General features: G+C 39.3%; 1 protein-coding gene across 9 annotated transcripts in view; it reads right to left on the bottom strand.

Annotated features, from left to right (window-relative positions):
• Nucleotides 1-17,779, bottom strand: part of EML6 (EMAP like 6) — a 255,703-nt gene that overhangs the window by 74,741 nt on the left and 163,183 nt on the right. For all 9 annotated transcript variants that reach the window (XR_005243334.2, XR_012095287.1, XM_038006941.2 and 6 more), the window contains 4 exons: nucleotides 6,981-7,081; nucleotides 5,479-5,681; nucleotides 3,088-3,199; nucleotides 2,716-2,843 (listed from right to left, as the gene is read on the bottom strand). Coding sequence is in view for 7 of the 9 variants with exons in the window: in XM_038006941.2 (XP_037862869.1) it covers nucleotides 2,716-2,843; nucleotides 3,088-3,199; nucleotides 5,479-5,681; nucleotides 6,981-7,081 (544 nt within the window). In the remaining 2 variants the exon portion in view is untranslated. The remainder of the gene's footprint in view (nucleotides 1-2,715; nucleotides 2,844-3,087; nucleotides 3,200-5,478; nucleotides 5,682-6,980; nucleotides 7,082-17,779) is intronic.

The raw sequence follows: 17,779 nt of genomic DNA, 5'->3' as shown, positions 1-17,779 counted from the left end.
CTGCGAGCTGACTGCTTCAAAGCACACATGACGGGAAGTGCCACAACCCATCACCTGCCATTCTCCCCTCCCCCAACCTTATTAAAAATAAGCCATCTATTCCAACTGTGATTGGATTGCCATGCCACCGAAACTGGCACAATGGTTCTAAAATCTTCTCCCAGCAGGACAGTCCATCGTCTCACTCACACTGCCTCCATAGTCCTTCACTTTCCCTTGGTGTCTCTATCGTCTCTCAGAACAGGACTGTGAGATAGTCCTGGGCAGGCAAGAAGCCATTATTCCACTGCGCATACACACAGCACAGAGCAGACCTGGGCAAGAGCCCAACAAACATGGACTGAACTGAAATACTGAGTTCCACCTAAGAGGAAATAGCAAATGAGAGAGCAGAAGAGGAAAAAAAGATGCTGAGAAAAAAAGGGAGAGAATGGTACACATGTAGGTGGCAAAGACGGTAACTAACATCTGGTCTGAAGCTTCCACCAGCTCAACCAGCCACCCCACAGCTCAGGGGCTTTCCTGCAGCGTCCAGGTTAAGAGACGTGGGGAACAGCCTGGTGAGGTGAAAAAGGGCTCTGGTAAACCTTGGATGGAATCCCAGCTCTGCAGTTCTCAGCAGGTGACTGTGGGTAATTTTCTGGGCATTAGGTCCCTCATCTATAAAACAATTTAACACAGCCAATCTGTTGTGGAGATGAGACAAATTTAGTACAACGGTATTGCCTGACACAGAGTAGGTGCTGAATATATGATTGCTGTGGTTATTTTTCTTACTAGAGCAATAGAAAGAAACATAGGAAAGAATAGAATTGTAGAGAATTAAGAAGTGGAAAGCCTTTATCAAGCATAAAACATATTTAAACCAAACTACCTCAAGTGTAACACAGTAAGAGAGAAAACAAAGTTTAGATCTTACAGTATTATTTAAATCATATGAGAGCGTAAATCTTCCAAAATATCTAGCAATATAGCATACATGGAAACAATTTACATTCTCAAACATTTGGAGATTAAAAAGTAAATAAATATTTTTCAGTAAAATTAGATGAGAAGTTATGGCCAGAAAAAAAAGATTTCGTTTGGAAGAAAACAACAAAAGCAAGATCAGCTGGAGAACAAAGACATCATGCCTCAAGGATGTATCTCCAGCCTCATTCCCCAGCCTGGCTGCCAGGCACGACCAGCTGCAGAGCTTTCGAGGTTTGTTTTTCACACAGATTTTTTCTTTTTAAAACGCAGATTTATTCAGGATACCCAGGATAGGACTTGGGCACATGTGTTTTTAAAGCCTTGCAGTGTCCTGAGCCATAGTGTATATGCACATGTGTTTCCATGATACACTAAGTCAGAGGGACCCTCTCAGTGGGATTTGGGGATTCACTCCTAATACAGCAAGCCTGCAGGCATCACCCAGAGATCAGGGCAAGGAAGGGAAGCTCCTGCACTAGAATCTTGGAAGTTCTGACTGCTCATATGATCAGGGCATTTTCTTTTCCCTCCAACTTCTGAACACACATCCTTCACCCCCCACTATGCCTCTTCCAACTAAATATGGTCTTATCCATCACCATACTGGGCAGGACTACCTACGCACCTCCACACTCTACCACATCCTCATCCCTGAGGTGAGATTTTATTATTTCTTGGCTCCTAAAGGGTTCTGTTACATTTATTATTTTAGTTCAATTTTACCTAAATATGACTTTTGAGGGAAGACAGGGATTAAGGAGGATGTAATGTGTTTATGTGGATCAAGGCTGAGACTACAGTGAGGCCCATATTCCAAAGGGGCACTGGTGAATCTGGCATGTGGGGAGTAGGTAACTTGTCTTGTTCATTTTATGGATGGACAGATTGACAGGACTTATACCTAAGGCACCTCTTCCACACCTGGACCCAATTTAGATAATGAGATTCTGGACTTTGAGCAGATCCTGTAACGTGATAAGGCTCTTGGGGACCTTGGGGGTGGAGGTAAAGAATTCTGTATGTGGTAGGGGCATGAATAACTGGTGGCCAGAGGGTGGCCAGTGATGGTGACCCTCATACTCCTCCTGGTTTTCACATTCTTGTATAATCACCTCCCTTTGAGTGTGGTATGACCTGTGGCTTGTTTCTAGCCAACAGAATATGGCAAAGGTGATTGAATGTTCGTGATTCCACATATGTGATTACATAATTATGTAACGTAAGAGTGTAGTGTCTATTTTTTTCCTCTGTTTTTGGCTTTGAGAAAGCAGCAATGTTGGGAAACCCTATGTGGCAAGGAACTGTGTGCAGCCTCTAGGAGTTGAGAGTGGCCTCTAGCCAACAGCCAGCAAGAAAGAAAAAAGAAAAGCCCTTAGTCCTACACTTATGAGCAATTAAATTCTGCCAACAGCATGAGTGAGCTTGGAAGAATCTTCCCCAGTTTAGCCTCAGATGAGACCATAATCCTGGTCTTTATTGCAACCTTATAAAACACTAAGCAGAGGATCCAGTTAAGCTGTGCTCAGATTCTTGATCCACAGACACTGTGAGACAATAAACGTGTGTTGTTTTAAGCTGCTAAGTTTGTGGCAATTTGTTACACAGCAATAGGTAACTAGTTCAACTCTTGTGCAACCCTGAGAGTGAGTGCCTCCTTAAGTTTTGGAACCTAAGCATCAACTTTGCCTCACCCTAGTCCAAGCCCTGATGTGAGCTGCAGTTTAGAATAGGTACAAACAGTACCTGAACAAGTAGTGTCATTGGGCCGCTCTTATCGATTTCCAGAATCTCTCCATTTTTTGTTCCCACCAGGATATGTCCATGTCCCAACGTGATGGCACGAATTGAAGGGTTATCCTCCAAAAGCAAGCCTGGGAAGGGGATGGTATATTTAATAAAATAACAAAAACACTGCTTCTCAGTATAAATTCAATTTGTATAGCTCCAAAGAACAAGGTACTAGGCAGTCAGCCTTGACATTTCTACCAGGAGAAGAGAGTTCAAAACATGGAAGAGGGAGAGAATTGATTGGCTAATAGTTTTCTAAAAACGTTAGTACCATCTTCTCCATCCCTATGAACACAAAGATTTCTATTACATGTTTGGGAGTGGTACCTTTTGAGCTAGTTGACAATGCTGATCTTTTAATGGCATAAGTCTTCAAGCATCTTTCAAACATATCATCCCAGAGCTCCACGATGCCGTCCTTTCCACCTGTTACAAAGCCCTGTGAAGGCACACGTGGGAGGTGTTATATACACATCAAAATGACCAATTACCCACTTGGCCCCAGAAGGATTCCCCCGTTGAGTAAGGCAGCTTTGTGGATGTTACCTTCCTAAATATATGAGATGGAAAACTCTGATGATAACCATGTTTGAATACTATTTTCTGGGAGCATTTCTCCCACACTCCCCTAGCAAGATTAAGCACTTTCTCATCATGTATCCATTGCACTCTCTTCAGAACACTGGTTGACAGCTGGCCCACTGATCAAGCATGGCTGTGCCTGTGCCCAGTCTCCCAACCAGAATGTGGTTCCTACAGAATGGAACCAACCTCAAAACCTAGCAGAGTTTCTGGTATCTCACATACTCTGACCAAATGGATTGAAGTTAACATCACAGTTTAAAATTATTGTTAGACATTTAAAGATAAAATCATGCCCAGAAGAAAACATCACTATTTACTAAGAGTAACTTAGGTACTTCATACAATGAAACTATCCTATTTCATTCAATAGACACAATTACCATAATTAAAATCCAGATTAATTTTTACAAAAACCTGGAAAGTAAAAAGCTTAACATACTGGATATTTTTTACTGAACAGTGATCTTTATTCCTGTTCTAAGCTTATAATTTTTTGGCTGTACTAGTTTTCCTTTCTGGTAATTTATTATATATGCCAACTGTTCTTAGAGGGTTTTTTTTTTTTTAAGAAAAAAGCTGAGTAATTCATTGCTTCCTCAGCAACTTTTAATTTAATGCATTTTTATGAAGTTTACAAAGAAATAACATTTTGAAGTGTGTAACATTAAATATCCTTATTCTTATATAGAATTTGTACCCAGGAAAATTCAATCCCCAAATTAAATTTAAATGCAGTATATTATATTGTGATATCCTTGTCTTTTCTCATGATTTTGCAGCTTAATTTACCAAACAACAATAGCTTAAACAAGTTACACCATATTTACCTCTGGGCCTACAGAAATTCCTTCTTCTTCTTTAATCTTTTCTAATACTTGCCAGTCTAACCAAAAACATACTTGCCAGTAAAAAAAAAACACACACACACAAACAAAAAAACAAAAAACAGCTTAGCCACTAAAACAACCATTGTAGTTGCGTATCTAACAAGAACCTACTTTTGTAGTAGAATCAACACATTTGCCTAAGGACAGGTAAATGAAAATTGAGGCTTGGGTGAGGAGTAGTAGGTGGCTTAAACTGGAGGTCAGAGGGCACAGATGAAGTGGTACCACCAGCAAACTGGAAGTAACTGAAAAGAAGTTGATATTTGCTGGCAAGTTGATTGAATAAAGTGTTTTAAAACACTGAAGGTGCTATGGTTTAAATGTTAGTCACCTCCAAAACTCATGTTGAAATTTAACTGCCTCTGTAACAGTATTAAGATGCAGGAACTTTCAGAGGTGACTAGACCATGAGGGGTCTGCCCTCATGAATGGGTTAATGCCGTTATTGTAGGAGTGGGTTCATTACAGAAGGGTGATTTTGGCCCCTCCCACTCTTATTGGCCCTTCAGCCATTGGGTAACACAGCAAGAAGGCCCTTCCCTGTTGCAGCCCCTTAATCTTGGACTTCCCAGCCTCCAGAACTGTGAGCCAATAAACTTCTGTTCATTATAAAGCACCTAGTCTCAGAAATTCTGTTACAGCAGCAAAAACAGACTAAGACAGAAGGTAAGTGTAATCTTTGTAAAGGGACACTACAAGGCAGGTAAACAGACCAGGGCAATCATGATGAGCTTGAGTGGAAATATGGCCAGTGAACAGTCTTCACTCTAACACTCTTGTGAAAGCTGAGCCTTTCTACACAGGAGCAAGCTGGTTATGGATGGAAATTTCTGTCATAGCAAATCGATGTCTGGAACAATAATGTAACCACCTGGTACTTTTAGGTCTCTGCCCGTTGTGTCACCAAGGAGGAAGACAATGCTGAAGTATTTCTCAGGACTCTTCTGCTGCTAAGTGTCCACATTTATCCTGACACTTCTTAAGGGACTCTTATGAGTGGGGGCCAGAAAGAGAATGTGTGGAAAAAGTGGAGAGAAGCTGCATATAAAGAAACAACGATAAATGAAATTATAAAAATATCTTTGCTTTCCTCCCTATTGTCTCTTGACAGAGCTTCATGACAACGACTTCCTAATTCAGAAAGGCCTGTTTTAGATACAGGCATCATCTTGGTGGGCCATCCTAAGACTACCTTATAATTTTAGAAGGCTGATGAGGAAAATGAATGCTGAAACGCAGGCCATACCTTATCCAATGCATACATAGCAAACACAGGCCCATCATGAGCTTTCACTGTCTTCAGTAGTAGAATGTCTTTCCAAATAAAAATATCTCCAGTAGCTGCTCCTGAGAACACTAGATCTTCCATTCGTCCATAAGAAACACACATCATTGTTTCCAATTTTCCAATGCTTCCAAAAGTTCCTCTTTTAGAAGTGAAGCCCCCACCTAGAGTGGACCAAGAACAGTTATTATTTTAAAAATCTGGCACTTCCTATGAGCATGTAGAATGACTACTTCCATGAGAAATCTGGTGTTTCTCATTAGGTATTTATGTAAAGATGTCTAAAAGTGGCAGAGAACATCACAAGCAAAAATATTTTAAGAGTATTTCTCATTCATTCATTAACTCAGCGTTCACTGAACCCCTACATGTGGTAGGTGCAGCGCTCACTGCTGGGATATGAAGATGAAAAGAGGGTTCCTGCATTCAAGGAACTCAGAGTCTGGCTGGAGGGAGGACTCAATACGCATCTCACTCCAAGACATGCGTCTAACTGAGGCTCAGCACAAGTTCTGTGTCAACCAAGAGAAAGAGTGACTAAGTGCCTGGAGGAGCAAGCAAAGTCTTCATGAATGCTGACCAAAAACAATAAAAATAGTACTGACTATAAATGTAAAATATAAGCATGTTATATGTGCTCTGCTTATTTATCACAGCAATTTTGGGGTGAGAAAAATGAATCGTTTTGTAGGAAAATGTAGTATACGGGACAAGTCATTAGATTTGTCCCTTATACATTCACATTTCCCCACACTCCCTGTCACTGAGAAACCCAGTTTTATTCATGACAGTTATGCACAGGCTGGCTTTCCAGACATATTGGGTGGCATTACCTTCTTTTAAAAGCAAAATGCACTGAAACAGAACCTTATTCACAGTTTCTGCATAATAAAATTGGGCTTGGTACCAAAGCTGATACGAAGAATTCAGATTCAATTGTATTAAGTCTGACTTATTAGTGAGAAGAGTAAGGTATCCTTTATGTTTTCTCATGCTTATTTATTTATCATTATTATCAACATTAAATCCACCAATATTTATTGGCCCACCTATTTGTGGGCAGACTCAGGGTTTAATTCAGGTTTAAATTCAGTAATAGATAAATAAAGGAACCCTCCAAATAGATACAATTTTATTCACTAAACCAAAATGATCATTTTATTTCCTGTGCAGTAGTCTAACATAATTACTGCTTTCAGAACAGACGACTAAATATAAAAATGATTATTTTCACAGCAGAACATTTTCCAAAGCTTTCTAGGTATTGATGAATATGCATAGCATCATATAGAGTGTTCTAAGCTTCAAAGCGTTCTTAGTGAGTTTGGGAGTGAATTTTTTAGGCGCATTTTTACTTTAGATTGCAGAGACAAACCAGGTAGTAGCAGTAGTTTCGTTTTGTTTTTCTTTCCAGCTAGGGTCAAGCTCTCAGTCACATAAATGATAAACCCAAAGGACGGTACCTGCTTGTTGCCAGAACTTGATGTGCTTTATCCCAACTGTAACCAGTTTGTCAACATGGTGTGGGTTACACTTTACCACAAATATCTTATCTTTATGTCCTCTGTAAGAGACAAATAGGAAATAAAATTCTAGTTTGAATGGAAGCAACAGTTTTATTAAAAGCATGCATTTGGTCTAATTTTAAGCACATCTAACAGGACCACTAAATTAGAAAATGGTTTAAAATCCACACAGGCATTTACATTAAAAAAAAAAAAAAAGCTTTCACTTTTCTTTGCATGTTTGAGCCCTTTCTTCTTACCCTAATATTGCTGCCAAAGTTTATTTACTTATACATTAAACAAAGTAATGAAACATTTAAAACATGTCATAATGTCTCCATAAGATAAAATTAATGCCACCACTGTGGGGTTGTAAGTAATTCTGGGGATATGCAGAAGGAAAGAGATAGTATTGACTCCTTTTTTTCTCCTCTTGTGCAGGAGGAAAGAGATAGTATTAACGAAAAGCTTCACATGAACCACTCTTGCTGCGGAAAGCATTGCTCTGGGTTAAATGGGTTTTCAGCTGGAAACATATCATTTAGAAGTTGAAGCCCTGGACCCACAGCTATGGAAAGAGAAAGGATGTCTTCTATTGATTCGAGGCACTTTGGGATGCCGTACATTCAGAGATGTAGGTTTATAACTCAAGGGGCAGAAGGACAAATATAAATGTAAAGGCCAATTGCAGACCTGGGCTGTAGACTTGGCATCTCACAGCATGAGAGGGACTATTTGATGGTCTTTGATATATTAGGACATAATTTTAATAATGTAAAAAAAAGTAATTAACAAAAAGAACATGACTGACCAATCTATCTTATTAATATAGATACAAACATCATAAATATTAGCAAATAGAATCTGAAAGCATATTAAAAATAATACATTAGGACCAAACACAAGGGTGGCTCAATATTAAGGAATCAAGTAATACGATTGATCATATTAATAGATGTAAAGAGAAAAGTCATATTATCATTTTCAGATGCTGAAAAGGTATTTGACAAAAATCTAACACTCATCCATGATTTAAAAAATAAAACACTCAACACCCAATACAGTAGAAATTAAAGGATGCTTCAGACTTGTCCTTTAGACATTTATATTTCCCTGTGCTTCATCATTGAGAAATCCAGATTTATTCAAGGTAACTATATATAGGCCGGCTCTCCGGACACGCTATGTGTCATTATCCCTTCTTTAAAGACAGAACATGCTGACATAGCTTATTCATCATATTTGTGTGTGCACACTCAAAAGATTCTTACTTAATGGCATTCCCAATAGAGTCAGGATAATTACCACTACCATTTAACATCATATTGAACACATGAACTAATGCAGTTAGACAAGATTTTAAAAGGCACAAGAGTTGGAATGGAAGAGCTAAAACTAATCATATTTGCAAATTATACATATCTAAAAAATTCAAAGGGAAGTAATTTTAAAATGACTACAAATAAGACATTTTAGTAAAGCTGCATTATATAAAATTCAGTACCAAATCAATAACCTTTGCATATACAATGACTGGTTGAAAAATATGATGGAGTAGAGGACTCTATTTATAAACAATAAAAATAACAAGGCATAAACTCAACAAGATACATACAACATATAAAAATGAAGAGAGAAAAAAGACCTGATTTGTAAGATTAAAAAGGCAGACTTTAAAAAATAGAATCATATTCCATGTTCTTGGAAAAGAAAACTCAATCCTAAAGATAGCAGTTATCCCTTAGTTTATAAATTCAACTTAGTTCCAATAAAAAGACCACGGGGTGTGTGTGTGTGTGTTTAATCCGGAGTTAGACACCTTGATTTTAAAGTTCTCATGGAAGAATAATCCAGCAGGAATGACCAGGAAAATGGAAACAGAAAAGCAGAGTGCAAAGAGTAGCTCTCCTAGATATTAAAACAATCTATAAAGGCTCTGTAATTAAAACAGTATAGAACCTGTGTATGAGTTGACTGACAAATGACAAAACAGAAAATCTTGAAACAGACACATATAATGAATATAAAAATGTAGTGTATAACAAAGACAAGGTCTTATATCAATAGCAGGAAAGATGAACTTTTAAAATAAATGGTGTTTGACGCCAAATGCTGGCTAGTCTGTGGAGTGATAAGAACTCTTGTTAATTGCTGGTTGGAATGCAAAATGATACAGCTATTTTGAAAGACAGTTTGGCAATTTCTTACAAAACTAAGCATATTATTACCATATAACCAGCAATTATATTCGTTGATATTTGCCTAAATGAGCTGAAAACTTATGTCCACACAGAAACCTGCACATGGATATTTATAGCAGCTTTATTCATAATTGTCAAAACTTGGCAGCAACATAGATGTCCTTTAGCAGGTGAATGGGTAAACAAACTGTGGTACATCCAGACAATTGATATTATTCAGTGTTAAAAAGAAATGAACTACCACATCATGAAAAGACATGGAAGAAAAGTAAATATATATCATTAAGTAAAAGAAGCCAATCAGAAAAGACCATATACTGTATGGTTTCAATTATATGACATTCTGGAAAAGGTAAAACTACAAAGATGCTAAAAAATTAGTGGTTGCCACAGTATACAGGGGAGGGAGAGATGAAGGGATAAATAGGCAGAACACAAAGAACTTTTAGGGCAGTGAAACTCTTCTGAATATACTGTGGTAACTGCAGAATCAGCCCAGTCTGGTTCAACTTTACATAATACAATGGTGAGTTGTTTTTCAGTTATCATGGAACCCAGGTTGCAAGTTATATAACTTGATCATGCCCAGATGAACCAAGCGTGCAACCATGGGTGGAACCTAAGTGACTGGACCAAGGAACAGGGACCAAATTAAGAACTACACACCTCATGGCATGATCCAGTCCTATCATGTCTCCCGGCAACACTGCATTGTAAGATCCAATCAGATCACGCCTCATTACCCGCTGCTATGAATCCTGCCCCAGCCCCCAGCTCGAGAGAGAGATTTGAGCATTGCCTCCCGTCTCCTTGCCGTCAAACTGCAATAAACTCTTTCTTTTCACAAAAGCTGGTGGCATAGTATTGGCGTCTATGCTTTTTGGGCAGCAAGCCCATTGCTAGCTTGGTAACAGTACCATGACAGATCATGTGTCAATATACATTTGTCAAAACTCATAGAATGTACAAAACAGAGTGAACGCTAATATAAACTATGGACTTCGGGTGATAATGTGTCAAGGTAGGTTCATGAATTGTAACAAATGTACCACTCTAGTGCAGGATGGTGATAGTAAGGGAGGCTGTGCATATGAGGAGGTAGGAGGTAATGGGAACTCTCTGTACTTTCTGCTCAATTTTGCTGTCAACCTAAAACCACTCTAAAATATAAAATCTATTTAAAAAGGGAAAAAATAGTGTTTGGAACACCTTGGCAGCCATAAGGAAAAAACAAAGTTGGACCTGTTCCTCAGATACTAGAATAGATTATAAACTATTTAGAGACCTAAATATAAAAGATGAAGCCATAGAACATTAGAATAGGTGATTTCTTTTTAATGTGAGAATGGGCAATAGTTTTCTAAATATGAAAATCTTGAAGCAATAAAAGATTAATAAATATAACCACATAAAAATAGAAACCTTTTGCTTGATGATAAACACCATAGCAAACTCAAAGGATGAATGACAAACTGGGAAAAAAAAATCAGCAAGTTATAGACAAAAATAAAATAACCCTAACATTTAAAGAAACACTTCCTGTGAGAATTATATTTCAGAGAAACCAAATGGTTCACGAGGGAAAATTCTTGTTTATAAAATAATTCTAGCTAATATGAAGAATGAATAAAATTAGAAAATTACCACTTTTAACCCAAATTAAGTAATCAATTTAGCCCAAGGTTGTCAGCGGATGCTACAACCATTAGAAAATGTGTTGATGGGGAGCTGTGTAACGAAAGGATCAGGTCAGTACTCCAGAATCCACCAATTGAGCTGAGTATGACTGACAGCAGAACAACTAGACCTTTTGGGCAGTGGCGTACACCAAGGTGGTGCTGGGGAAGTGGTCCATCCTGGAGGGAAGGAATTCCATCACTAACATTGTTTAGAATTGCCAGCTAATGGGAATAATAAAAAGCAGTATGGCTTTTAGTTATTTTCAAATTCTCTATAGATAATATACCCCTATTGCTTGCACCTGAGAAGGACCATTCCTACTGCCTCTCTACTCTCTGGTATACCATCGATTTTATCTTTTCTGATGTGACAGGAAGTACCTATAAAGTATTCTTGCCTAAAAACTTGAACATGGGTGAAATTATTTGCAAATCACATATCTGATAAGGGACCTATATTCAAAATATATTAAAACTCTTAAAACTCAGTAATAAAAAGACAAATAACTCTATTAAAATTGGGTGGTATCTTTAAACAGACATTCTACAGAGAAAATATACCCAGTCAGCACATGAAAACATGCTCAACATCATTAGCTATTGGGAAAACCATAATGAGATAGCACTTCACACTCACGAGGTGCCTATAATAAAAACGACAGACAATAACAAGTGTTGGCCAGAATGTGGAGAATGTGTGTTTCACATTTTGAGGCACTAATGTTTTCCAAGTTGCTGCACCATTTTCCATTCCCACCATATCTAAAGGTAAAAGATGAAGCTGAATAATAGATTAAAAAAAGAGGCCAGGCGTGGTGGCACATGCCTGTAATCCCAGCACTTTGAGAGGCTGAGGTGGGCGGATCAGCTGAGGTCAGGAGTTCGAGACCAGCCTGGCCAACATGGTGAAACCCTGTTCTCTACTAAAAATACAAAAAATTAGCCGGGAGTGGCGGCAGGCACCTGTAATCCTAGCTACTAAGGAGGCTGAGATAGGATAATTGCTTGAACCCAGGAGGAGGAGGTTGCAGTGGGCTGAGGTCGCAACACTGCACTCCAGCCTGGGTGACAGAGCAAGACTCCATCTCAAGAAAAAACAAACAAGAAAAAACAAACAAAAAAAAAGTTAAAAAAAAAAAAAAAAGAGAGAAGGAAAGATCTGTGCAACGTGTAGGATGCTGATCATTGTTGCAACTGGGTGACGGGTACAGAGGGTTCATTATGCTATTCCCTCTACTTTGGCGTAACTTTGAAATTTTCCACAATAAAAAGAATAGAATGTCTCATGATCCATTATGGCTACATGAATGTGGACCCTATGATGAGAGGCAAGGAAGAGATGGAATTCTGGGGCTCTGACTCTTTGAAAATCAAAAGTGAACATGGACATTAGAGCCAGGATACATCACTGGACATACCGTTAACAATTAGGGGAGAAAAAGGTCTAAAGGTGAAATGTGTTTAACCTCTTACAGTTTAAGAGAAGAAATCAACCAGATAACCATAAAAACATTAAGCATCCAAAAAAATTTTTTTTTTTTTTTTTTTTTTTTTTTTTTTTTTTTTGAGACGGAGTTTTGCTCTTGTTGCCCAGGCTGGAATGCAGTGTCACAATCTTGGCTCACTACAACCTCTGCCTCCCAGGTTCAAGTGATTCTCCTGTCTCAGTCTCCTGAGTAGGTGAGATTACAGGCATATGCAACCATGCCTGGCTAATTTTTTGTATTTTTAGTAAAGATGGGGTTTCATCATGTTGTTCAGGCTGGTCTCAAACTCCTGACCTCAGGTGATCCACCCACCTAAACCTCCCTAAAGTGCTGGAATTACAGGTGTGAGTCACCGCACTAGGTTTTTTTTTTTTTTCTCTCTTTTTTTGAGACAGATTCTCACTCTGTCACTCAGGCTGGAGTGCAGTGGTGTAACCTGGGATCACTGCAACCTCCAACTCCCAGGCTCAGATGAGTCTCATGCCTCAGCCTCCCAAGTAGCTGGGACTACAGGTGCACGCCACCATGCCCAGCTAATTTTTTGTATTTTTAGTAGAGATGGGGTTTTGCCATGTTGACCAGGCTGATCTGGAACTCCTGACCTCAAGTGATCCACCTGCCTCGGCCTCCCAAAGTGCTGGGATTATAGGCGTGAGCCACCATGCCCAGCCCAGTGATTTCTTGATTGGAGGAAAATCCCCCTAAATTCAAAATCATTCATATACACTTTAGAGAGACTAGAGAAAACCAAAATGAAAATAAAGAACAGATATAGCAAATTATATTTCCTAGAGATAAAAGATTGTTTCCTTGTATCTATACAATGTCAAACATTTACAAAAACCTTTTTTTGTGAGAACTTTTTAGTTTCCATCTAATTTCTTAGTGCCATTGTGATATTACAAAATACGTATGGGGTCTTCAATTCTCCCCCTCCATTTCCTGGCATACAACTCCTACAATCCTTAGGATCTCCAGTGAGGTCTTCTTGTATGCTCATGATTGACTCGATGGCTGCCAGCCCAGAGGTAGCTTCAGGATGGGAGCTGGTCACCAGAAAGACCAAAGCAGTAGTAGAGGGTTGGGACTTGCAGCCCCATTCCTGACCTTCAGCGAAGGGAGAGGGATCAAAGGTTAAGTTGCTCACCCATTGCCAGTGAGTATATCAACCATGCCTATGTAATGAAGCCTCCATTAAAAACCCCAAAGGACAGGGTTTGGAGAACTTCTAGATAGCTGAACACAAGGAGATCCCTGGAGGAAGGTGCACCCAGGGAGGCCATGGAAGCTCTCTGTGCCCCTTCCCATGTGCCTTGCCCTATATAGCTTTCCATCCATAACCTTTGTAACATCCTCTGTAATAACGTGGCAAATGAAGTAAGTACGTCTGAGTTCTCTGAGCGACTCCAGCCAATTAATGAAACTCAAGGTGGGATGAGGGGCACAGCCTCAGAAACTGAGCCCTCAACCTGTGGGATCTGAGGCTACCTCCAGGCAGACAGAGTCAGAATAGAACGGAACTAGAAAATACTCAGCTAGTGTCTGTCACAGAATTGTTTGCTTGTTGGTGGGGAGAAATCCCCACAAGTTTGGTCACAGAAGTCTTCTGTGTTGACTGTTGTTGAGTGGGAAAACAGAAAAAGCACTTTGAGTTTGGGTGAGAGTTTTTGTTGTCCTACTCTATGTCATAAAAACACCGATGTTATTTCTGTTATAGCTAAAGTGGCTAAGGATGGCATGTACATGTTTAGCTAATGTCAGTATCTAAATAAAGAACACATTGCATACCTCTCATTTTTCTTTTACACATGTGTTATACTTGTAGGGAAGTTGCCTGTAAGTACAGGTGTGTGTGTGCACGCACATGCATTTGTGTATGTATAAACAAAACAAAATGCAAAGGGTTTGTCAGACCTTAGATGGTGAGAATAAGAACTTACACACTGTGCTGCTGTCCTAACACTGGACAATTCCTCATGTCCCATCACAAGGGATTCACCGCATGGGGCCACATAAACCCCATCAGCAAGCACAAAGGAAGGAGCCTCTTCCAGAGGCCAAGGGCAACTGCACACTGGGTGACTTGGTTTCCATATTGTCCATTCAGAACTCCTCTGTTTGCACAGAGGCTCAGTCCTGGGTGTAATTTGGTTCTCCCTTTCTGTGGCAGTAGCCTTTAACAGGAAGACTGATGAGTGTTTGATACATATACTCTATCTCCAAAAAAAATTTAAATTGGCTCAAAATATAGAATATAGAATAAAACAGGAAACAAATTAAAACACAGTGAGACGATGTATTAGTGAAAAGAGCCAGTTACAGAGCATATGCTCAATACCCCGCATGTAAATAAAAATGAATACGAATACTAGAAAAATACATACTAAAAGATATACGCTAAAATGTTCACCATGGCTACATCTGGGTAGTGGGATTATAGATGATTTTCCTTTTTTAAAGTGCTTTTCTCTGCTAATTTTTCTATAATGATCATATATAATTTTTACAAAACAGAGGAAAGAATAAGTGTTATTTTAAAAAAGAAAGTGAAAAAGAAAGGGGCCCATATGGTATACAGGAGACTCTATCATAGTCATTAAGTGCATGTAAAGGTAGGGACCTAAAATAGATGAAGTGGCGAAGCTAATACAGAAGCGATTACTTGGAAGTTCAATACGCCTGCCATATGCAGGCCTACAGTGTGTCCCTCAGCTTTCTAGCAGCAAAACTTTCAGACTGGCCTTGGAAGTGTTCTTATTGATAATTCTTTTTTGTCCAAGATCCCTGCTGTTCAAACTCTGAGATGAAATGTGTCTGTAATTAGTCATTGTTCCCCAGTCACATTACCAGAGCAACACAAGTCCAACTAAAGGAGCACAGATGTACCTGATTAATCGTCACATTATTCTGCCCTGATTGACAGTGATGTTAGGCCCTGTAATTACTCCTATAGGAGATCAGCCTTGGTTCTTAAATGGGCTACTTGTATACTAGCCTAAAATTGGAATGATCTTTAGGGGGAAAAAAAAAAGACTGAAAAATTCATTTGTAATGGAGGTAACCTAAATCACTCATAAAAAATAGCAAAGATGCATGCGGGGAAATTGTTTAAATAGATTGGATCCAGTCTCACAGAGATCTTGTAAATAAAATCTAGGGTATCTTGTAAATAAGATCTCTATGGTCCAATTCTGAATTTCTCTAGTTTCTGTGAGCTGCTAAAGAGCAGGTTCATTTAAAATCTTCTCACCAATTGGGGGAGGAGCAATTTCTGAGTGCCCGGGTGTACAGCTGGCACATGTCACCATGGCCACCAGCAGCACAACTGACGATGCCACCACAGCTACCAAACATGCTCCTCCTCTGTGGAGAAATCTCACCTCCTGGGCGACGAGTGGTACAGAACAATCACCCTTGCTAAAACAGCACAGTCAGCCAGAAGCAGGTTTCTTGCTCAGCCTTGCTCTATAAATGAGGCTGGTAGTGATTGAGACACAGAAGTGAAAAATGAGGGGTAGGACTGAATCAGTTTTTCTGTGAATTAGGCCCTCTTGGGAGCTTAGATGACCCTGGAATCAAGGTATCATTCAGTTGATTACTTGTTTGTCACTTCTATCATGTCCGTTTAAATTTTTTTTCTTTTTTTTTTGAGATGGAGTCTCGCCCTGTTGGAGAGTAGTGGCGCAATCGTGGCTCACTGCAACCTCTGCCTCCTGGGTTCAGGTGATTTTCCCACCTCAGACTCCCGAGTAGCTGAGATTACAGGCGCCCGCCACCGTACCTGGCTAATTTTTATATTTGCAGTAGAGACAGGGTTTCACCATTTTGGCCAGGCTAGTCTCGAACTCCTGACCTTAGGAGATCCGCCCGTCTCAGCCTCACAAAGTGCTGGGATTACAGCTGTGAGCCACGGTGCATGGCCTCCTGTCTTTAAAAGTTTCTATCTACTTAAGCACTCTAAGGCCACAAATATGTTTTATTTATTTGTCTAAATTTCTCGTGTATTTATGTAAATATGTATCATTGTTAATATTATGCAAATAGATATTTACATAACTTTTATTTACTTATTAATGCAAAATCTACTATTCTTCCGAAGAACTTTAATCCTTGATAGTCCTCCTTGGAAATAGCACTGGTTAATGTCAATCCAAAATGTTCTCCTGGGTAATTCTGCAGGTGTCTTGTTTTGGGAATGTGTCATAAGGCTTAGAAGTGATTCCAAATATAAATCGTGTTACATAGAAGCAGTAACACTATCCACCAAGTATATAAAATATATACTATTTTAATATTAAGAAATATTTCTTTCTTCCACTTCTATTAATGTTTCTGTCATAAAACTGGTGAGCCACCCACAGCTGCAGAGCGTTTTCTAGCAGGAAAATTGCATTTCTGTTGCTTTTGAAATCCAGACATGTGCTTTCCCTGAAATTATCTGTAGAGGCAGGTGGTATATTATCAGAAATATTAAATTCTGTATTTTAGTCTAGCGGGGAAACAGAGTTCTGATGAGAAGCTGACTCTGAGTACTAGAAGGGAGTAGAATGACAGTGAGGAATACTAGAAAGAAAGACCAAAAGGAAAACCACTTGGGCAGGCAGATTTATGAGCTGCCATTTGTTGCCAAGAATTCAATCTCAATAGCAGTCATCAGAAAAGCTTCTCTTTTTCTCCTAAGATGGTCAGCTGGAGTCCTCAAGCCTCCATCTGCTGCTCCTCCGGGTGTCTAGCAATTTATAAAGCTTCGTTCATTAAATTCCCACAAAACTTTTTTCCTTTTTAATATTGTAGAGGAAAATATTAATTTAAAAAGTGAATATTGGGGTTCAAGGCTATTAACTTCAAAATGATTTTATATTGCAGGATAGAAAGGACATCATTAATGCAGGGAAGAATGGGGAGGTACACTGACAACACGCCTGGGCAACAAATTGTATTGCTGGGCCTTGGCTGCCAACTATTTTGAACCCTGATCAGAGTTGGGCAAACAGCTGAGCTCAATGCAAGTAGAAATGGAAAGTCATGTTCAGACTCAGCGCTGAATCAGCAGGCAGGAAGGCTGGGGTAAGGGAGGACAGGTGGTCTATAAACAGCAGTCGGTCTCAAAAAATCTATTTATAAGACAGGAGATTAGGGAAACAATTTGCCTGCTTTGAAAGCAAGTGGCAGATGCACTCAGTGGGGCCTCCTTTCCAGCATGCTGCAGCCTCATGACAAACGGTGCTTCTGACTCTGATGACATTGACAATCTTTCACCAGATGCTAGGACAGAGGAAAAACAAGGGGCAAGGCACCAGCCTGAGAAAAGAAAAGCTCCTTTTGTATTGCTGAAATGCTTTGATACAGATTACACAGACCACTCAAAATGAAGCAGTGAACAACTCTCT

Source organism: Chlorocebus sabaeus, chromosome 14 (genome assembly GCF_047675955.1).
Source record: "Chlorocebus sabaeus isolate Y175 chromosome 14, mChlSab1.0.hap1, whole genome shotgun sequence".
In the NCBI taxonomy this organism is placed as follows: domain Eukaryota; kingdom Metazoa; phylum Chordata; class Mammalia; order Primates; family Cercopithecidae; genus Chlorocebus; species Chlorocebus sabaeus.
Note: the sequence above shows the minus strand (reverse complement) of the source record. Positions and strands in the feature narration are given on the sequence as shown.